Below are 19,640 nucleotides of genomic sequence, written 5' to 3' on the forward strand. Positions count from 1 at the left end.
AAATTCCTCCCCTCCCCCCTCCTTGGATACCTTAATGTGTGTGTGTGTGTGTGTGTGTGTGTGTGTGTGTATCTGTCTGTCTGTGCATGTGTGTGTGTGTGCGTGTGGGTGAGTGGCTTGCCTACTTATGGCTGCACACAAAAGAGAACTTTGGACTTTGGACAGGTTCAAAATTAAAACTTGAGATTTTTTCCCCCGGTTTTCGATGGCCAACAAGAAAAACGGCAAATAAAAAGCTAGCCTATGCTTATCGGCTTATGCTTTCTTGCACGGCACGGTTAAAGAAAATAATCTGACAACAAGCGCCCTCTGCTCTCCCACTATTGACTATTTTGATCTAGATAGATCTAGGCTAGAATCTATCGATGGTCGCTTGCACACTCTCTCTTCTCGATTCTCAGTCTCAACTACTTGCTAAGGACTTAGGTGACACCAAAGAGAGGTGATTGTTTGTGACTGTGCACGGCGCAGTGTACGGACACGCCACATGCACACACGAAGCCAAGCACACCACAAACGAACACAGCACACCATTCACCGTGTTTCTGTAAAGGCCAGGTCTAGCAGTCAAGCAAGCACCGGAAGGCGGAAGGTTTCTGGCTGGACGAAAGGAAGGCAGGGAAGAAAGGCTACGGTACCTTGTGAAGGCTCGTTTGTTTTGCTTCTCTGTTTGAGTTTTGGTCCAGATAAACTCGAAATTGTGAAGTCTTGAAGCTTTGATCACTTTCCGCTAGAACGATTCTTGCGTTTATGAGCTGGATGAGACGTTGCAGACGAATTGCAAGGTAAATCTAGATCTAGATTCTAGGTGCATACCATACACACGATGACAGGCCCAGTTTGCCACACAAACCCAGTAGGCTAGTTTGTCTCAATTTCATATTTAGATCTATATCTAACTGTATCTAGAATCTAGATATAGATCTAGATCTAGATTTCTAAGTATTTGAGTATTGTTGACGGTCATAGACATAATTACAAAACTTTATTAACACTGAAGATCTAGAATGGAAGTGGCTATTCTAACCCGGGGTGAGAATAGAAATACGATCTACCTCTCACCCCGGGTGAGACTTGCCAGCGTAGGCTATTCTCACCCGGTGTGAAACAAGACCTGTTTTTCCTCATTTTCGTTTTGGAATACTGTCTATCGGTGTGGATGATCAAATTGATAAAAGCTAAGAAAAAATTACGTTATAGCATAAAAAAGTAAGCTAATTTGATCGTCTTCAAACAATATGCTATGGCTATTTCACTTTTCGAATCGAGCCGAACTACGCGGGTCGCCATTTTGTTTTGTTTTGCCCGGAAGTTCTTGCAAGATCTACTCCTCCCCTCTCTCTCTCTCTCTCTTTCTGAATACTGTCTATCGGTGTGGACGATCAAATTGACCAAAACAAAGTGAAAAAATGATTTTAAACAAGACAAGAAAACTAAATTAATTTGGTTGTGTACAAAGATGCTACGGCTATTTAACTTTCCGAATCGAGCCGAACTACGCGGGTCGCCATTTTGTTTTGCCCGGAAGTTCTCGCGCTACTCCTCTCTCTCTCTCTTTCTCTCTCTCCACTGCCCACGACAAAATTGCACGCTTTTAGGCTAACACTAACAGTAGTAATAGATCTAGAACGTTTGTTCACAGCACAGAATTCTATAATTCTGTTATCACAGTGTAGAATTCTGTGGTTCGTAAAATCCCCCCGGCGACCGTTATAGTATGTAACCTCCATACACTCACATAACTCACTTAGAAGCCGAGTCCAAATAATATAAATAAAACATTTTTTTCGGACCCGAGTCCGAATAGAGATATAAACGAGTCCGTATAGAAAGCTAAAAAAAATCTAATCCGACTTGGGTCCGAATAGAGCCAACCATCGTAAAACCAGAAGTAGAACTAGAATTACCTACAAGAACTGTAATTGTGTTAAAAGTCAAAAGACTGCACTCTCATTGCCCAATGGCAGTGTCTAAGTACACGGTAACCGACAACTCAGTGTCTTTCCGCCACCATTTGTTTTTCCGCATATATTTAATTTCATTTTATTGTGTGTTATAGTTTTTTTGTAGCTAATTTTTTTTTTTTAAATCACATCCCACAAAATCGACAGCTATGGCCTCTTCCCAACACCTTTTGCCCCAGCAAGCCGAGAGCGGGTGATTGCTACGCACAACCTCATTGGTCAACATAATTAACTTTGCCCCCCGGCAAGGTCAACTCAACTTGTTTGTTCTGTTCATACTAATGATGCAGGGAGGGCCAGTTTAGATAGATCTAGTAACTGGATTTTAAAGCTCACCGCTCAATTTTTATCATTATAATCGGAAAAAATTTCCATAAATGCTGGAAATATTTAAGAACAAGGGTCGGATGTTGGAACGGACGTCATGCCGGACTCGATTCAGAGTCCTAATATAATTTTTGTCTAATCAGACTGGAATCTGAATAGTCACTTTGAATCTAGATCTATGGCTTTCAGAGAAGTAGAATCTAGGCCTAGAATCTAGCTGATACTCTTGACTTATACAAGATGCCCATTGGAGTTGGGGAATCGGTTTGGGTCTGGTCGGGTCGGGATGATCGCCGTCTCGTCGCCTGATTTGTTTTTAAGGCGACTAGTCGGGCACGGTCGGCTTGTACCACGATGGCCGCTTTGCACCCTCAATCTGGCCTGGCCAGCGAACGGCCCCCGTGAAAGCTAGAGCTGTCAATGGCACTAGCAAGGGTCTAGCTCTAGTTGAGTCTTGACTGTCCAGAGCCAGAGGACTTGGACTTGGTTTCCTTTTTGCTTACTCTTACCCCCGAAAATAACTCACTTTATCCTCCCATTTTTCAGACCTTTCTCATGTCCTTGGCCTGGACCACGTCTATAGAGGCTAGTACTAGGAAAATATTTCTTTCTAGCTGAATATTGCTCCACACAGTCAGTGCCTGGGCCTGAAAGCAAATTATGTTGCCAGTCACACGATTTATTGTGCTGATATGATTTTATAGAACTGATTGAAATAGTAGTCTATAGTCTTCTGTTCTGTTGTCTAGTGTTCAGTAATTAAATCATACTAAAACTAAAAGTCTCTACTTTGCACCTTCCTTTACATCTTACCGCTGATTGGCCTACTGAATCTAATACTACATCATGCAATTTGATCAAAGGAAAAAGTAGGTGGTGCATGTTATAAAAGATTTAAGGTCAGTAGGCAGTTAATGTTATGGTCACCCCGTCTTGTCAGAAACTCATTTTATTGCATTTTCCACAAGCTGCCAAATCTGGTTTGAGGTGACTGTGCGACATCTATTTGAAATAACTCTTGAACTGATGCTTGTTTTAATAATTTGAGTAAACTGATTCCATCCATTCGCTCGTGGACAAGGCTCTAGGTTTTCTTGCTATAGCCATTCGACCGCTGTGATCAGCTCACCGAAATCAGAAACGAAAGTGCATTTTTTAACATAGTTCCTACTTTTTAAGTTGTCGAAAGGAAATAGAACTTGTAAACAAACCTGACCTCAATCTTTGAGCACCAAAATGGATCAAAACTCCGTGAAATTCTAGCAGAAATCATCGTTTTTTGTCGCTACACAGTTGCTACGTAACGTAAACAACATGGAGCCTGGACCATCAAGACCACGACGACACACTGCTGAGCAAGCGTGCTTGCTTTTTGAGACCACTCTCTCTGAGAGCGAGGAAGAGTCAGATATTGATACCCCATCCTTCTCAGGATCAGAATCGGACAACCAAAATGTTCAACCCCCACCCATGAAACAAAGGAGAATGGATCCAACAATTGATGACTCCAGGCCTACTGATGTACCAGACTGGTCTGAGGTAAGATCTAAGTCTTGTCCTGGCTTTTCACAAGATTTTAAGTCCATAGTCAGCCTTTGCTACTTCAGACAAAAGGCAAAGACTTTATTAAGAATTAAAGGGCGAGGCCTCTTACTCTAACATTCACAATGTTTAGAATGGCCTTGAGATAATTGTTTTTAGGCTTAGGAACTACTGATACATTATTATAATCCTGTTTTGAGCTTGGTCTTTGACTTATTTGGAATGGCATGCCCTTTGAGCATACACAAGAAGTGGAAAGTATAAATATTGGCTTTATTGGTTAACCCATATTTCCTAGTCTTACGTCTTACTTTTACTACTCTTTGTCTTAGTAGAATTTGAAGCTTAACAACTTACATGATGATATAAAAATTTTAAAAAAACAAGCACATAAAGTATAAATTTTTTTCTGGATATTGGCTCTGTAAATGCTGTCAATTATTTTTATCATTATTGTGATGTACTGAAAAGTATTTTTTGTTTCCCTCTTTGACAAAATTTACATATCTAAATTCTCGTATATATGCTTCCCTTCTTTCTTATACCTAGGTTACATCAGGAGAGACCAACAACAATTTCAGATTTGCACCCCCAAATGGATCAGGACTGCAGGCAAACCTGACAGTGGATTCCAGTCCTCTTGACTGCTTCAATGTCTTGTTCACGGCACAAGTCATCACATACATGGTGAACTCAATCAATGCTTATGCAGAACACAGATGTGCCCTGAACAACCCTCCACGTCGACAGTCTCTGTTTGCCAACTGGTACAAAGTGACAGTGTCTGAGCTGTACAAATTTTTCGCTGTAATTGTTGAGATGGGAATTGACCCTGCCATCTCAATACGGGAGTATTTTGTTTCTGAAGACTCACCAAACTATAAGAAATGGTATCATAACATGTTTGCTCGCCCCAGGTTTGAAGCTTTATATCACTCCATGCTTCATTGTGCTGAGTCGGCTGTTGCAGATTCTAAAGCAAAAATCGAACCCTTCATGAATATGCTTCTGATGAATTTCCGCACAGCGTTTTACCCCTACCAAAACTTGGCACTTGATGAAATGGTTGTTGGGTACCAAGGTGGATGGGCATATAAAATGTTCAACCCATCAAAACCGAAAAAGTGCGATATCAAGATACTTGGACTGTACGATAGTGCTACAGGGTATGTACTGAATTTATGGACATACTTTGGGGAACAGATGTCATACAAACCTGACTGTGATCAAGATGGAAGTCAGGCAGTCAAGGTGTTTGAAACTCTCCTTGAGCCATTTTCAAAAGGCCATCACATATTTGCTGACAAGTGCCATACCTCCATGAAACTTGTTAGTGCCCTATCGGCAAATGGCTTTTATTATACCGGCACCGTCAACTCGAATCGTCAGGGCTTTCCTCCTCAACTGCACTCCAACCATCCCTCGCTCGGCGAGTGTAAGTGGTATCTCACCTCTCATAAGGATGTTGATATTTTGTGTGCAGCATGGTGGGACAAAAAGGCAGATAAACCTGTGGTGATCTGTTCCACACGGTCATCTGTTCAAATGGTTACCCAGGTAATAAGACGAAACACAACAGAGAAACCAGCAGTTATCCAGTCTTATAACGAGAACATAAACGGCTGTGATCGTGCCGACCAGCAGTCCGGACACTATGGCCTATTCAGTAGAAAAACCGTGAAGTGGTGGAAAAAGCTGTTTTATTTTATGCTGGAGCTGTGCCAGACCAATGCACATGTTTTGTATTCCCTGTCTCACGAGAAGCGGATAAGCCTCTTGGACTTCAAAAAGAAATTAGTCAAAGGCTTGACAAAGCTCTCGGTCCTCACAATGACAGATGAGGAAAAAGCTCGAGAAGAGGCTCGGCACCCAGGCAGACCTGCTGTCAGTCTCCCCGAAAGATTCGTGGGGAACAAACATTTAGTGGCTCATTCTCCCAATGATAGAATTTGCCACTATTGCAGTAAAGGAACAGGGAAAAGGATGCGGACAAATTTTTTTTGTTCCGGCTGCTCCACGAAGCCGCACCTTCATCCAAAGGACTGTTTTGAACGTTACCACACTGACAAAAACTTTGTAGTGTAAATATGTATGCTTAATGGACTGTGCCAGTGTTTCTGTAAATAATGTATATTGTTTTTTAGTTTTACAAAGTGTATGACATTCGTGTGGATTTCTTTTGCTTTTTCTCATTTCTTCATAAATTGGATATGTAAATAAAAAGGCACTTAGGTGAAAAATATTCTATTGAATTTGTGAATTTCTTCCTTAAATGTGTGCTAGGGTGATATCACTACAATTCTGTGTTCATTCCTATGGATTATAAGGACTTGTAAAGCTGAGAAAATGAGGTAGAAATCTATGTTGAAATTTTCAAAGATGTATAGAGAAAGAAAAAAAATTTCAAATTTGTTTTTGTCTGAGGGAAATACAATACAATCAGAATATAGGTAATTTAAATTAGTATAATCAGATTCCTCTATTGATTCCCATCAATTTGGTATTGGACAATACATTTGTAGAGTAGCTTACAGCCTCACAGTAATGCATTCTATAAATGCATCCCAGGTTAAAAATTGAACGGGGGAAAATAACTCAGTCCAAAGCTTGGAGAAATCATAGATGGAATCAGTTAAGTAGACATAGTACTATTTGACATTCCAATGGAAAAGCCTGGCAGTTTAACTGTATACAGTCTAGCATACACATGGTGAAATCAGTGGAATGCAGAAATCTTTTCGTTATGTATGGATTTTGCCATGTACATGTTTTTAATACCAAGAATAGATCCCCAAAAAAATCCAGGACCAGAGAATGTTTGCAATGTGCCTGTTTTCATTTTGTGTATGTTAGCTATGTGAGCACTTGACTGTATTATGATGTCATGTGTAACGGTGTATGGTGGAATGTCATCAGGTGATCTTTGCGGAAAATGGCCTCTTCCTGTGGGACTGATGAGCTGAATATGGCCAGCTGCAGCACAGAAGAGTTACTCTCTCATGTCAAGTCTGAGCCTGAATCTACTTCGTCTTCGTCGTCCTCTAGCGATGATGATGATAACAGCGAGGAGATTGACGATGGAGGATGCAGTAACCACAAAGACAAAGGCAGCCGCGTTGACCCTGACGCTATGAAAAAACCTGATGAGGTACTTAACGACATGGACCTGGGGTCTGGTGCTGTCAACGAGTATATCAAGGGTGACCCTCTGCTGGACATGCTAAATGTTGTCTTGAAAGATGAATCCAACCCTAACATCGCATTCAGGTATGTAGGCTAGCTGCGGAAGTTAACGTATATGCACTGAATCACTCTTATTAGCAACAATGGTAGACTTCATCAATGTTAGAAGAAGAATTTTGAAATTTTAATGGGTTTTTACTCATCCCTGAAGGATACAGAGGGTTGAATCGAGGTACAAATGTTTCTTGCAACAGTTATGTGATATAGGCCTTCTTATGTGTTTTATATTATTTCGTTACTTTAATTTAAGAGCCCTCATCACATTTTTTTTCCATTCAACTCTTTTAACACAAATGCTCTCTCTGAGGAGCAGTTGGTTAGAGGGTACCACTGGTATGTCTTGCGCAGTGTCTTTCCTTTTTTATCTGAATTGTCTTGTTTATCTTGCTTTTTCCTTTCAGTAAATGACCGTTATTGTTATTGTGTGCCCCTGCTTCTCCTTACTTAAAGTATTATAGTATAGGTGCCAGATTTGAACTGATATCTGTCAACCCTAGTCTCTCCTCTCGTTAAGGAAGTTCAGGGGGAGAGAATGGCAGTTGATGAAGGTCAAGATGTTTCTTTAAGCACAAATTTTGTTTTGAGTTGATATGAATGCTAGACCTTACAGGCCAGGTTTCGTTGACAATTTTACTATTTATAGAGAAATACTGCCTTCTTGAATTTCAAATTTCCAATAAATAACCTATATGTTTTCCTAGCTTTTCTGCTATTTTTATCTGGGTGAGTGGGTGAGTTAGAGTAGGGATATCTCATGACATTCTAGCATTAGATGCCTGGCCCTGTTCTCTCAGATTGATAAAGAAGTTTTATGAAAGTGCTTGTGTCATTTTTTATTAATAATAATGGTTCAAAGAGTCATTCGGGGTTTGTTTGTTTTTTCAAAAGAAAAGGAAGTAGGCTTGCATGATGTTATGGGAAAGTTTGAACTGTAGAAATGATGCGAAAGCTCTTTTGACCATCAACACAATGGTTTTGAAAAGGCTGAATGTGATTTTTTTTTTTTTTTAATGAAAACGGTATATATGTACACATCAGAACATTACTGTTTTTTCTCTTCCCTAGATGTAAAGTGTGTGGATATCGAACAAAGAGACTAGCCACCCTGAGAAGACATGAAGCAGCCCATGATGATGGGGTTCTGTTCAGTTGTAACTACTGTGACTTCACTCACCGTCAGGAGGAAAGAGTTCGAACTCATGAGGCAAAGCACAAGGGAGAGAAGCCTTTCAAGTGTACTGAGTGCTCATTTGCGTCACGCTGCAAAGGTGACTTGACCAAACATCAACGTGTTCATAGCTCTGAGCGAAAGTTCAAATGTCATCTGTGTCCCTTCAGCTGTAAATGGAAGACTAATCTCTCAAAGCATGTTCAGTGTACTCACACTGAGAATCGGCCATACCAGTGCTCACAGTGCGACTTGACATTCAAACATCCATCAGCACTTAAAAGTCATCAGAGGTCACACAGCGATCAAAAGCCTCATCGTTGCAATCTGTGCGGATTCAGAGCAAGGACCAGGTATGAAGTTGACAGTCACAAAACCATTCACTCTGATGTTCGCATGTTTCCATGCCCCTTCCCGGGATGTACTCAGAAATGTAAGAGGAAACCAGACCTTACGAAACATATCAAGACTCATTCTGAGACAGCCAAGTTTCAGTGTGACCTGTGTCAGAGGAAGTTCAAATTGAAAATCAGCCTTCGAAGTCACATCAAGAGTCACTTGGAGAGAGGGGAGCCGCACGAGTGCCCAGTGTGCCACAAAATTCTCTACAGCAGAACCGGCTTCCAAAATCATGTCTACAAGCACCGGTCCCAGCGCAGGTACATGTGCAGCATCTGCGGCCACCTGTTCTTCACTAAAAGCAACATGGTCAAGCATATGGAGGTCCACTCCACTGACCGCAACCTCATCTGCCCCATCTGCAGCCTCCGAAGTGACTCCCGTAAGAATTTTCTGATCCACGTAGGTCATGAGCATCTGAAGGAGTACCGGTATTTCTGCGAGCTGTGCCGTAAACCATTTGCTTCATTCACCCCCATGCGTTTACACATAGAAAGATGTCATAAGGATGTGACAGACAGGAAAGTCTTAGAATTTGTGTACGATCCAGAATGTTCTCTAAAGGAAGAGTTGAGAGACTCCAGCGAAAAAGAAACTACAAGAGCTGGAGAAGTCGCACTACCAATTTCCACAAAAGGCTGCTCCAGTGATAACAATTGTGAAAGTAATAACGTGGATGAACAAATAAATAGTGGTAAGTCCAGCTGTGATCCTGCAGGAGAGGGATGTCATGGTAGAACTGGTGAGACCGCTGGGAGTGAAGTCAGTCCAAGCAAGGACACTAAATCCTCTGTTGTTAATATGCCTGATCATAATGGAACAAATGCACATGGTATGATCCTTTTTGATGGTTCTTCAGTAGATGGTGCAGATGCTGTTGTCAGTTCGTCTGGTTCTTCAAAGGATGGTGCTAATGCTGTGGTGAGTGATTCACCATTAGGGATGACAGAAAATAAGGATCATGGGGTGTCTGTGATAAAGCCTAAGGTGTTACCAGATTGGGTGAGAATTGGAAACTATGGGGGTGTCGGGGTGTGCCTGGCTCATAAAAATGCCCAGATAGTGTTTAATTTTGCTAAGAATGGCAAAAAGCCACGTAAGTGGTTCATGGAACCAGAGAGAATGCCAGAAGAGGAAGCAGAAAAAATGAGGAAGTACTTGCAGCGAAAACGTGTGAAAAGTGTGTATGATTTGCCTGCTGGCTGTGGCAGGAGGAAAAAAGGTAGGGGGCGGGGCAAAACAGGGCTAAACCGTCCAAGTCGTTCTTTACAGAAGCGTCGAAGACTGACTGCAAAGTCACAGGTAGACACATCGCTTAGTGATTCTGAAAATGTGACTACAGATGAGGACAAGATAAAAGATGATAATGAATTGTCCAATTTTGAGATAAAAGTGGAGTTGGACGTTGCGGAAAATGATTTGTCACATAATGATGGTGATAATGAAGAAAAAGACGGTGAGAGGAAGAAATCTGATGTACAAGAGGGGTATTTTGGGACTGGTGTGCAAGGTGCTGGTGAGTTTAACTTTGAGGAAGTCAGGCCAAGACTGGGACAAGATGAACTGTTCAAGACAGTTGAAATGAGTAGCGATATAATGGTAGGGCCATCACATTCCCGAAGTCATAGCACAAGGGATACACTATCAGTCCCAGCTAATAATGGGGACATTCAACGTGTCAGGAGACCTATGTGTAGACAGCAAAAGGTCCGTAGGTTTGAAAGTTCATCGAGTAAAATGATGAAAGAAGTGTTCATTGACTCTTTGAGGAGGAAGGCTCAGAAAGGTAGTGTTAAATCTAATTCAACTGAGTCGAGAGTGTGCAGTGTAGACAAGAATAAGGGTGAGTTTAAAGAACTGGGAATGAGTACCCCAAGCGTTAGTCTTTGTGACATCAGTCCATTCGTGGAGAACAGTGTTTGTTCCGTAAAGGAGTCTTTTCTGTTTGCTGTGTCTCGTTGTCAGGCAGAGATGAGCAAGCATAATGGTCTCGATGTGGAATGCACTGTGCCCATCACAAAGGGATGTGAGGGTCGACCAGCTATGTTTCACAGCAAATCGGAGAGCTCAAAGTGTAGCAAAGATCCTCCTTCACACCGTGCGTTTCCCACCCAGCCTAAGAAAATCCTCACTCTAGAACAATATGAACAAATGGTTAGGAAGAAGCCAAAAATTGTGGCGAGACTTGTCCGTGAGGACGACCATGCTTCCACTGCTCAAACCTTGTCATCAGGAACTTTAAAAGTGGCCTCCAGGCAGCGTACGATCAAACGGGGTAGACCACAAAAGAGCAAGTTTCAAATAGGGTCGTCATTGTTCAATTCTCAAAAGGGAAGGTCAAATGCTAAAGTCAGAAATGTTTCCTTCCCAAAAGGTCAGCTCGAGAGTATCTCAAAATCTGGGGTCTCTCCATGGTCAAGCAGATACAACCGCAGGAAGTGCAGTTCTCATAGAGAAAATGATAGCTGCAGAGAAGTTAACAACGAACTGAGTGTTTCGAGAAAACCTCTAGCTTTACAGAGAAGTTCTGGATTTTTTCTTCCTTCTCTTGTTCTGCATGATATCTGTGACCCCAAGATGCTGTCTACCGAAGGGATGGCAGAGTTTAGGAAGATATTTACAGCAAGCAAAGACTTGGAACCATCCCTTAAAGGAAAGGAGGATTGTAATGCTCTTATGAACTTTCTCAGCAGTCATGGCTATTCCCTCGATCGAAACTGGTGTGCTATCAGAGGAGAGGAGCTGTCTTCTACAGGTGGAGGAGGTGAAGACGATGAGTCGAGTGAATTCTGTTCAGCCGTTGTAAATGTTAGTCACCAAGATAAACAGACCACAGATGACACTTTTAACTTATCCATGCCGGTAGATGTACAGGTAGTGAAGGGAATGAAACAAGACTTGAAGGAACCTTTAGAGGTAGAGAGTGGGCAGGATTCTGAGAAAGAAACTGTGGCTCATGGTTTGGAGAGAGATGGATTGGGATGTGATTTAAATAGAGATACATTGTGTGCCTCAGAGAAAATTATTGTAAAAGACTGTCAGATGGGTACTAATGTTCAGGACTCTATCAGATCTGTGGATATAGAGAGTTCAGAGAGAGATTCACTTGTGCAGAAATCAAAAAAGGCAGCAGAAATTTCAGAGCAGCAAGATGCATGTTTTGAGAAAGTTAATAATTTGAATTTTGTCTGTAAGACTCTAAATGAGTGCACAGCTTTTCCAGATGGTGGCGTGTGTTCTGCCCATGGACATGGCCCTCACAAGCATGAGCTGTGTGTTCAGAATACATGTGAGGAAATACCTGATACAGCAGACAATGGGGATGAGTGTGAGTTATCTCTTCGCCAAACCTCTGGGTCTCCTCCTTTTTTCAAGGCAATAAACTATTCTTCGATAAACCATTCTACACATCATATGAACAAGACGCCCGCTTCAGACAAAGAGACAACAGACAGCATAGTACAGATTGAGCACTCGGCTTTGTGTTTGTCAGAAGACTCCACCTCTCTTCTGACAGCAGCTCAAGATGGTGGACACAAAACGGACTGTTCAGACAACAAAGCCATAACATATAACTTGGAAGCTGTTGTCCAAGAAGAGCCTTACTCCTTTAGTTGTGCAGAACCTGTAGCCAAGTCTGGGACAGACAGCATGGCTGGACTACCAGAAGCACAAACTCTGTATCGTCCTGTGCCTTTAGTTAAACAAGAAGAAGAAGACCAACATTCACAAAGCCATTTGGTGCATCCTCAGGCACAAAGTACAGCACCGCGCATAGAGTCAGTGGACGTCGTCATGTGCCACCAATCGTCTTTTCTAGAGTCAAAAAGCTCTTCAGCTGCTCCTCCTGTTATGCCTGCTGCTTCTTCACTTAGTGTAGCTAGTGAGGAGCTCAGTTTGTCAGAGAGTGTTTGTGTTTCTTCAGTTGGTTTTTCAGATCCTGCTGTGCAAAGGGACTTTTCAAAGAGTGTTGCTCCAAGTTATGTCACAGAGCATGATGAGCGGAGTGATGCTTTGGAGACCATTACCCATTCTGTTTCCAGTCCTGTCATGACTGTCAGTAGTTCGCACAGTGTTACTCCTCATCACATGCTAAATCCTGTGGCGCCATGTGATGTTTCCAAGAAAACGGCCTCAAATATTGTTCCAGATCCTGACACTATGTCTGCGAATGTTGCCTCTGATAGTGTATCCTGTCCTGCCATATCTAGTGACACATTGGAAAGTTTGACAGTCAGTTGTATGTCAGACTCTGCTGTTCTTGACATTTCAGAAAATGTTCCTTCTAACTGTTCTTCAAGTTCTTTTGCTTTTAACAATATCTCAGAGAGTTTTCTTCCTCAACATTTGCATTCTCATTCTATACCAGGTAATCTTTCAGAGAATATGGCTCCAGATTGTGTGACAAAGCCATCAATGGGCGTCACTGACACAAAAACCAACAGTAACGTTTTGACCAGTTCTCAAGTCTGTACATCTGAATGTGACCTAGTGGAGTCTTGTGGTTTAGGAAATCTTTCAGAGAATGTAGCTCCAGACTGTGTGACAAAGCCACCAATGAACATAACTAATGTCCATACCAGTGGTGACATTTTGACCAGTGATCAAGTCTGTACATCTGACCATATGGAGTCCAGTGGTTTAGGCAGTGTTTCAGAGAATGTCACCCCAAACAGTGTGACAAAACCATCGGTTGATGTCACCTCAACACCAAGTGGTGGTGATATCGACCCCATGGAGTCTGGTGGTTCCGAATTTACCAAACAGAAGCCAGGGCCTCGTTATGTCTTCAATATTGAGTGCAATACTTTAGCCCGAGGTCTGGCAGAAGTAGGTTACTGTCTCCGTGATGACTGGAGCATTGTGAAGATTGGTACAGAGGTCAAGAGGGGTGCTCATATCTCAGTGGCTGACCAGAAGATGGACAAAAGGAGCAGCAGGCTAGACAGTGACCAGTTGCTGGATTTGAGACCAGATTTGTCTAACCATGAGTCACCTGATCAAACTGGGAATTTGTCAGAGAAAATGACGAATGTTTTGTCATCTTCCCTCCCTGCTAGTTATTTCAGTCGGAGAGATGGAGAGATTGTCAAGATACCCGATGGTTATATTGTTAGGAAGAATGGGCGTTTGATGAAGAAGCCGGGGCCAAAGCAAAAATTACCAGTGTCCCTTGAAAGTGGCAGTCAGTCCAGACAACAGAAGTCCCAGTCCCCTTCAAAGAGTGTGAGCCCTGTGTCTAAGTCTGTTTTACCTGAGAGGTATGTGACAAGGAAAAACTTACGATTGATGAAGATACCCAGTCCAAAGCAGAAGCCATCTTTCTCCCCTGTGTCTGCATGTGGAAGTGAAAGAGAACGAAAACAAAATGTTCCTTCTGAGTCACAAAACTTTGGCTGTGTGGAGTCTCAGAGTCCTGGATTTGTGTTAAAACAAAATGCACTAGAAGGGTGTAAGGGGAAGAAAAGGGAGCAATTGGAGAAAAAATCTGAGTCACAGCTAAACTCGGTTGAATCTCCAGGAGGAAGAAGTAGTACAGAGAGAGGAATGGCTCTTCCGGTCTGCCATGTCAGTCCTGGAGCTATGCCAAAGCAGGTCATACCCGAGGGATATATTTTGAGGAAAAATGGACATTTGATGAAAAAACCTGGTCCGAAACCTAAAGTTTCAAAGGGTGAACCAGCCTGTGGATTGTCAGCTCTGACAAAGTCATGTGAAGGAGGTAGTGGTGTGGGGACACCTGCTTGTCAGAGACCACAGGATGATGTGACTGGGGAGAGTTTACTGGGATATGGGAACGTTGAACTGATCAATGATGCAGGCATTTCTTCAGTACCAGACTTTTCTCAGCTGAAGTTTGAAGTCGCTTCACAGAACGCAGCTCAAGCCATGAAGCTAAAACTAGGGAAGTCTGAGAAACGTGATGAGGGAGCATTGAAAGAAGAAAGCAATGAAGCGGGTCCATTGAGTTCTACATTAGTTCATGACAGCGTGTTAAAAGATGAAGTATTTACAGTTATTGGACATGCAGCGGATAATGTGATAATTCCTGAGGGATTTGTGCTGAGGAAAAATGGTCGACTGATGAGGAAACCTGGACCTAAGCCAAAAGGGACCCCCAAAACTCCTGACAAGTCAAAGAATAGAGTAGATGTGAAGGACAGCTTGCCCGAGAAACTGTGCAGGGCTGAGACACATCACAATGTCAACTCAGAGGCTGGAAGTAAAGAGAGCCTCTCCCACAGTCAGGGCTGTTCTAAGGCAGTCTGTAAAGTTTTCAAGACAGCTCAAGGGAACTTGTCCATGAAAAAGAATGATGTACCTCTCAAAAGATCATTGGCTGCTAAGCACGGCCGACTGATCAAGAAAGCCAGTGGGAGAAGAAAAAATGGGCATTCAGAAGGCGTCTGTGATAATGGCATGCTGTCCGCGTCTTCCCTGGTGGGTAGAGAATCTGTCACACCCAAGGGAAATATTCTCCCAACACTGGCTGCACTTCAGGACAGGGCGAAATCAGGGGGTCAGGGGGCAGCGATCGAGAACTGTGTGGGTAGGAAAAGGAATGGGTTTGATTCTACTGAGAGTGACGCTACTCCAATGAAGCTGATCAAAATGTCCCAAAGTAGTGGCAGAGATGGCAACCCCTGTGATTTCAACAGCGATGATGTTTTTGAGACAGAATCCTTCTCATCACCTCATGGCATTGGCTTTGATCACTGCTGTCCACGAACCGAGAGAAAATCCTCAGGAAATCCTAAAATGTCGAAGGCTTCCACTCTTGAGGAAGTACCGGATGGATACTTTATTACAAAAACTGGTCGACTTATGAAAAGACGTATCCAGAAAACAAAGCTTAGCTCTGACCATGCGCACACCCCAAGCCTTATCAATGCTAATGTCAGACAGAGAGGCTCATCAGCCGACCAGACCTGGATGGCTCTCACTGAATCTCTTAACCCCTCAGCACCTTCCTCTTTTCCAACATCAGAGGAGATAAAGTATACTCCTGTGTCCCACACATATTTTCAGCAGCAGATTTCGCTGCAGAGTTGTACCACTGGTGTCTCACCGAGCTGTTTGCCTGAGACTTCTTTGCCTCAAATGCAGGTGAACTCTGAGGTAAATGCTGAATCTGTGCCCCTTTGTAAAGAGGAAGACAGTTACGTGCAGCAATGGAACATTCCGTTCTCACAGTTTTCAGCTTTAAATCTTCCTCCCTCTGAGTATTCTACAGAAACTCATAGTCTCACATCTGTTGTGGAAAGACGTATGCAGCTCATGGCTCAGAAAACCAAACAGGTAGTGGCTAAAAAGAGCTCTGTGAAGAGAAAGGTTAGCAAAACAAAGACAAAGAATCCACCTCCAAAGAGGAAGAAAACATTCATAACTGCGCTGATCAGTGAAATACCTGAAGGTTACATCATCAACAAACATGGATACTTAGTCCGTAAACCAGGCCCGAAAGCAAATGCAGATGTAGCGAGCCAGAACCCAAAGACTGAGAAGACGAAGTACCCAAGCAGGCAGAGAAAAAAGGACGGGATGGTCAGAAAAGAGTCTCCCTCTGTCAGTGAGAAGCCAAACCAGATCAAGAAAAGACATCCTCACAACAACCTAGCAGACAAAGAAAAGAGGCCAGATTTTCAAGTGCAGGAACAGAAGCAGAAGGGGGCAGAATGGGAAAGAAATCCCAACATTCCATTTGGCCACATTCTCACTAAGGCTGGACGTGTTGTGAAAAAACGAGGACGTAAGCCAAAATTTGTTACTGGAAATTCTTTGAGAGGGGGTACAAAACATAGGAGGAAGCTTTTTGGGAATGGAATGAAACTCGCAGGTTCATTGTTTAAGGAACAGGCAAAGCAAAATTCCTTCCTTGGGGGTGAGTTTCCCCATAGTGAGTGCTGTGAGATAAAACAACAGAGAGGGAAGGACCGGGTATGTGACAGGAGTAAGCACGGTACTCACAGCTTTCAGGAGGCAACAGCACACTCACAACAGCACTCCGGTCCTGGTTCTTCATATGAACATCAGGAAAATTTGATGCATTCATTGGTAGTGTCATCATCCTCTCAAAGCGCAACAGACTTTCAGTTTTGTCATACTGATACAGTAGATTGTACCACAGAAATGAGGACTCTTCATTCATTGCCATCGCCGGCTGAACAGGTCGCTCATTCCCTTGAAAACAGCAATACCTTGTCCTTGAAAGAAGTGAACGAAACACCAGCACTAGTTACCTCCAGGGCTGAATCATCGACAGCAAATATCAAGAAAAAGTCAGGGAAACTAGCTTCAATGCCTGAGATGTCAGGTGAATGCTTGGGACTCAAATCTCAGATGATTCCTGAAGGTTATATCATTTCAAAAGATGGCCGCCTGATTCGTAAACGTGGACGCAAACCGAAGTGTCTCAGTCAAGACTGCAGTAACAAAACTATAAATAGGTACAAGAAGAGCAAAGTTAATGAGGGCCCAGAAGGGTATATACCCCAAAAAAAGAACCATGTGATGAAAAAAAAGCAGTTGAAGTTTCCTAAAAATCAGAAGAGAGAAATAAAGCTTAACAACCATTGGTCAAAGACAAAGGGAACTTCAGGAGAGCAGCCAAATGACAATCCATTCCTGGAGCCTACAAAAACCGCCAACAAACTCATACCCCATGGCTATATCGTGAACAAGCATGGACATCTCCAAAGAAAACCTGGGCGCAAACCCAAGAGACAGCCCGAATCTGCTCCAAAAGGCCTGGGCGCAGCTACTGGAGCGAAAAACGGGAGCAGAAAGGTTGTTGGGCGCGAAAGTGTGGCAAAACGGGAAGGAGAAGAAAACTGTTCTCAGGGACGAGATGCTCCGGCAAAGGAGGAAGCCAGGAGGAAACGGATGTCTGGAAGGATTGTTTACAAACCCAGACATACGGACAGTTTTACCGGAGCTGTGCCACCACAGTCGTCTCTCTCAGCAGCTGATGTCTATCTTGACCTTTCTCAAGCAAATGTTGATCTCGTCAATCAATGTGACATGCATCTGCTTCCTGTTCCGCAATCTTTCGAGGCCAGTGCAACTCCAATGTTATTTCCAAAACAAGAAGACAGTGCATCCCCTCCATCAGGGGAGCGGTATGTCTCAAACACATCCCTAGTGGAGGAGTCGGGGATCCTTGTTGGTTGTGTGGGGTCGTCAGAGGAGGGGTCTGCTCAGACGGTTCTTTCTTCTGAAGACATTGGATTTGTCCAACCAGAGATGGTCACTGCCCCAGCTTTTATCTATTGCTCCCCAATGCCTGTGGAGGGTAGCGCATCTAATCTGTTGACGAGTCCTGTTTTTGTAATGACAAATAACTCCTGGGGGTTTGGAGGACAGCTTGAAGAGAGCGAGACGAAACTGACAGATGTTACGTCGGTACAACCAGAAGTAGGAGTAGAGAGTTTTTCTGGTTGTGACACGGAACTGAAGCAGGAGGAGGAGGAGAGTAACTTCATGTGAACTCTGGCCTTGACTTTGACATTGACCCCAACACGGCTTCTCTGTTCTATTTTTGGTGATCTGCAGCTTTTGAAATACAACGAAGCACTTTGTATTCAGTGAAACCTCACTCTCAACTCGGTGGGAATTTAGGCTTAAACTCTGAGTGAGTAAGCAGGGTCTTGTTGCCATTCTTTAGTTGTCATAATGTCCTGGGTGCTGAGTCAGCAAGAAGTTGATTGCCCAAGAGGGCAAAGTTTTTATAGAAGTTTTGTGTTAATAATAATATGTTCCTTTTAGTAAGATCTATTGTCACAAAATAAGTTTTTATTGCAGCTTCTTTGAGTTCGTTATTGTTACGAATATTTACTTGCTATGATTTTATAGTGTCGCACGAAGGAGTCTCGATGTTGTACCAAGAAGATATGTGAGTGGTTGGAAGGTGCTCAGGTGTGTTTTGTTCCTTCTTTCCTGTCAAGCATGTCATCCGTATTTCTCCATATTTGTGTTCGTTACTCTCTTGTAACACCTCTAATTTTGTGCACTTACATACAAGCTAATTGTCCTGCAAGTACCATAAAACTTTTACTAAAACAAAAAGCAGAAGATCAGATATGACTTTCTTTATTTTCATGTGGGGAGTTTATTATTGAGTGTTTTCTGAGTTTTCATCTGTCTGCTGGGACATTGTGTATCTTTCTTGCCTGGGTGATCTAACACTAACAGGCAAGGTTAGAAGAGCGGCCCACCTCCTAAATGATCTTGATACATATTCTGCCAATGGGGATGTGAAACACCTACACCACAACCGTTTTGTTTTTCACAAAAATTGGTTGTGAGGATGACGTTTTTGTCACTTTAGTCAGGTAAAACGTGTTTGTGTGTGTGGATGCATTTAATTTGTGTGAGCATGTTGAAGTTTGGTCATTATGAAGTGACTTTTTTTTATTGTGAAACAAGTGTATGTGTGTGTGCGCACGTGTGTAGTGTGTGCATGTATATATGTGGAAGAGAGAGAGAGAGAGATTATTATTAGCATGTCATGTTCCCTTGTCAAAGCATTGAGTTTATTATATGGTTAATAAAATTGTTACTTTTTTTCGTCACTTTTGTATTTTGAAACGGGTTTGTTTGTGCCTTATTGCCGCTTATGTTTATGTTTGTCTGATCAACTACCTTTTGTGTTGGTTTCTCAGCATGGATGTTGATGAAAGGCCTTGCTATTTATAGTCTCTGCACTCTTGAGTGGTGGAAATGTAGGTTTGTTTTTTTTACATAAGTAGGCCTATTTAGTATTTAGTGCCCATGTGTGTGTTCAATGTGCAAATGATCAAGCAGGTTGTTTGGCACCACTGGTAGGTCCTACATTTTTTTCTTTCCCTCTGTTGTATCTATCCATCTCACTTTTTCTTTTCCTAAAACTAAATAAATCTGGCTATTATTTATTGTGTTGAAGTTGAACTTGAAGTGCCTCTTTTCCTTAAACAAATGAAGCAAAGGATCGCACAAGACCCCTGAATTCAAAGAATGAG

The 19,640-nt window shown here is 42.6% G+C and overlaps 2 protein-coding genes across 2 annotated transcripts; both read left to right on the top strand.

Moving 5' to 3' along the window:
- Nucleotides 1–375: 375 nt before the first annotated feature.
- Nucleotides 376–19,218, top strand: LOC101853001. The gene is made up of 3 exons (XM_005098928.3): nt 376–785; nt 6,750–7,100; nt 8,142–19,218. Exons 2-3 carry the CDS (start codon nt 6,766–6,768, stop codon nt 18,127–18,129), a joined length of 10,323 nt encoding a protein of 3,440 aa, XP_005098985.1. The 5' UTR covers nt 376–785; nt 6,750–6,765; the 3' UTR covers nt 18,130–19,218.
- LOC101857718 (piggyBac transposable element-derived protein 4) lies at nt 3,606–5,918 on the top strand. The gene is made up of 2 exons (XM_005098950.2): nt 3,606–3,830; nt 4,383–5,918. Exons 1-2 carry the CDS (start codon nt 3,606–3,608, stop codon nt 5,916–5,918), a joined length of 1,761 nt encoding a protein of 586 aa, XP_005099007.1.
- Nucleotides 19,219–19,640: the final 422 nt, after the last annotated feature.

This window comes from Aplysia californica, unplaced genomic scaffold, assembly GCF_000002075.1.
Source record: "Aplysia californica isolate F4 #8 unplaced genomic scaffold, AplCal3.0 scaffold00197, whole genome shotgun sequence".
NCBI classification, from domain to species: Eukaryota; Metazoa; Mollusca; class Gastropoda; order Aplysiida; family Aplysiidae; genus Aplysia; species Aplysia californica.

Bases quoted from the DNA above. Each gene is read 5' to 3' on its own strand.
- LOC101857718 (XM_005098950.2), top strand. From the start codon at position 3,606: ATGGAGCCTGGACCATCAAGACCACGACGACACACTGCTGAGCAAGCG. The intron at 3,831-4,382 runs GTAAGATCTAAG...TCTTATACCTAG, and splicing joins ATGTACCAGACTGGTCTGAG to GTTACATCAGGAGAGACCAA.
- LOC101853001 (XM_005098928.3), top strand. From the start codon at position 6,766: ATGGCCTCTTCCTGTGGGACTGATGAGCTGAATATGGCCAGCTGCAGC. The intron at 7,101-8,141 runs GTATGTAGGCTA...TCTCTTCCCTAG, and splicing joins AACCCTAACATCGCATTCAG to ATGTAAAGTGTGTGGATATC.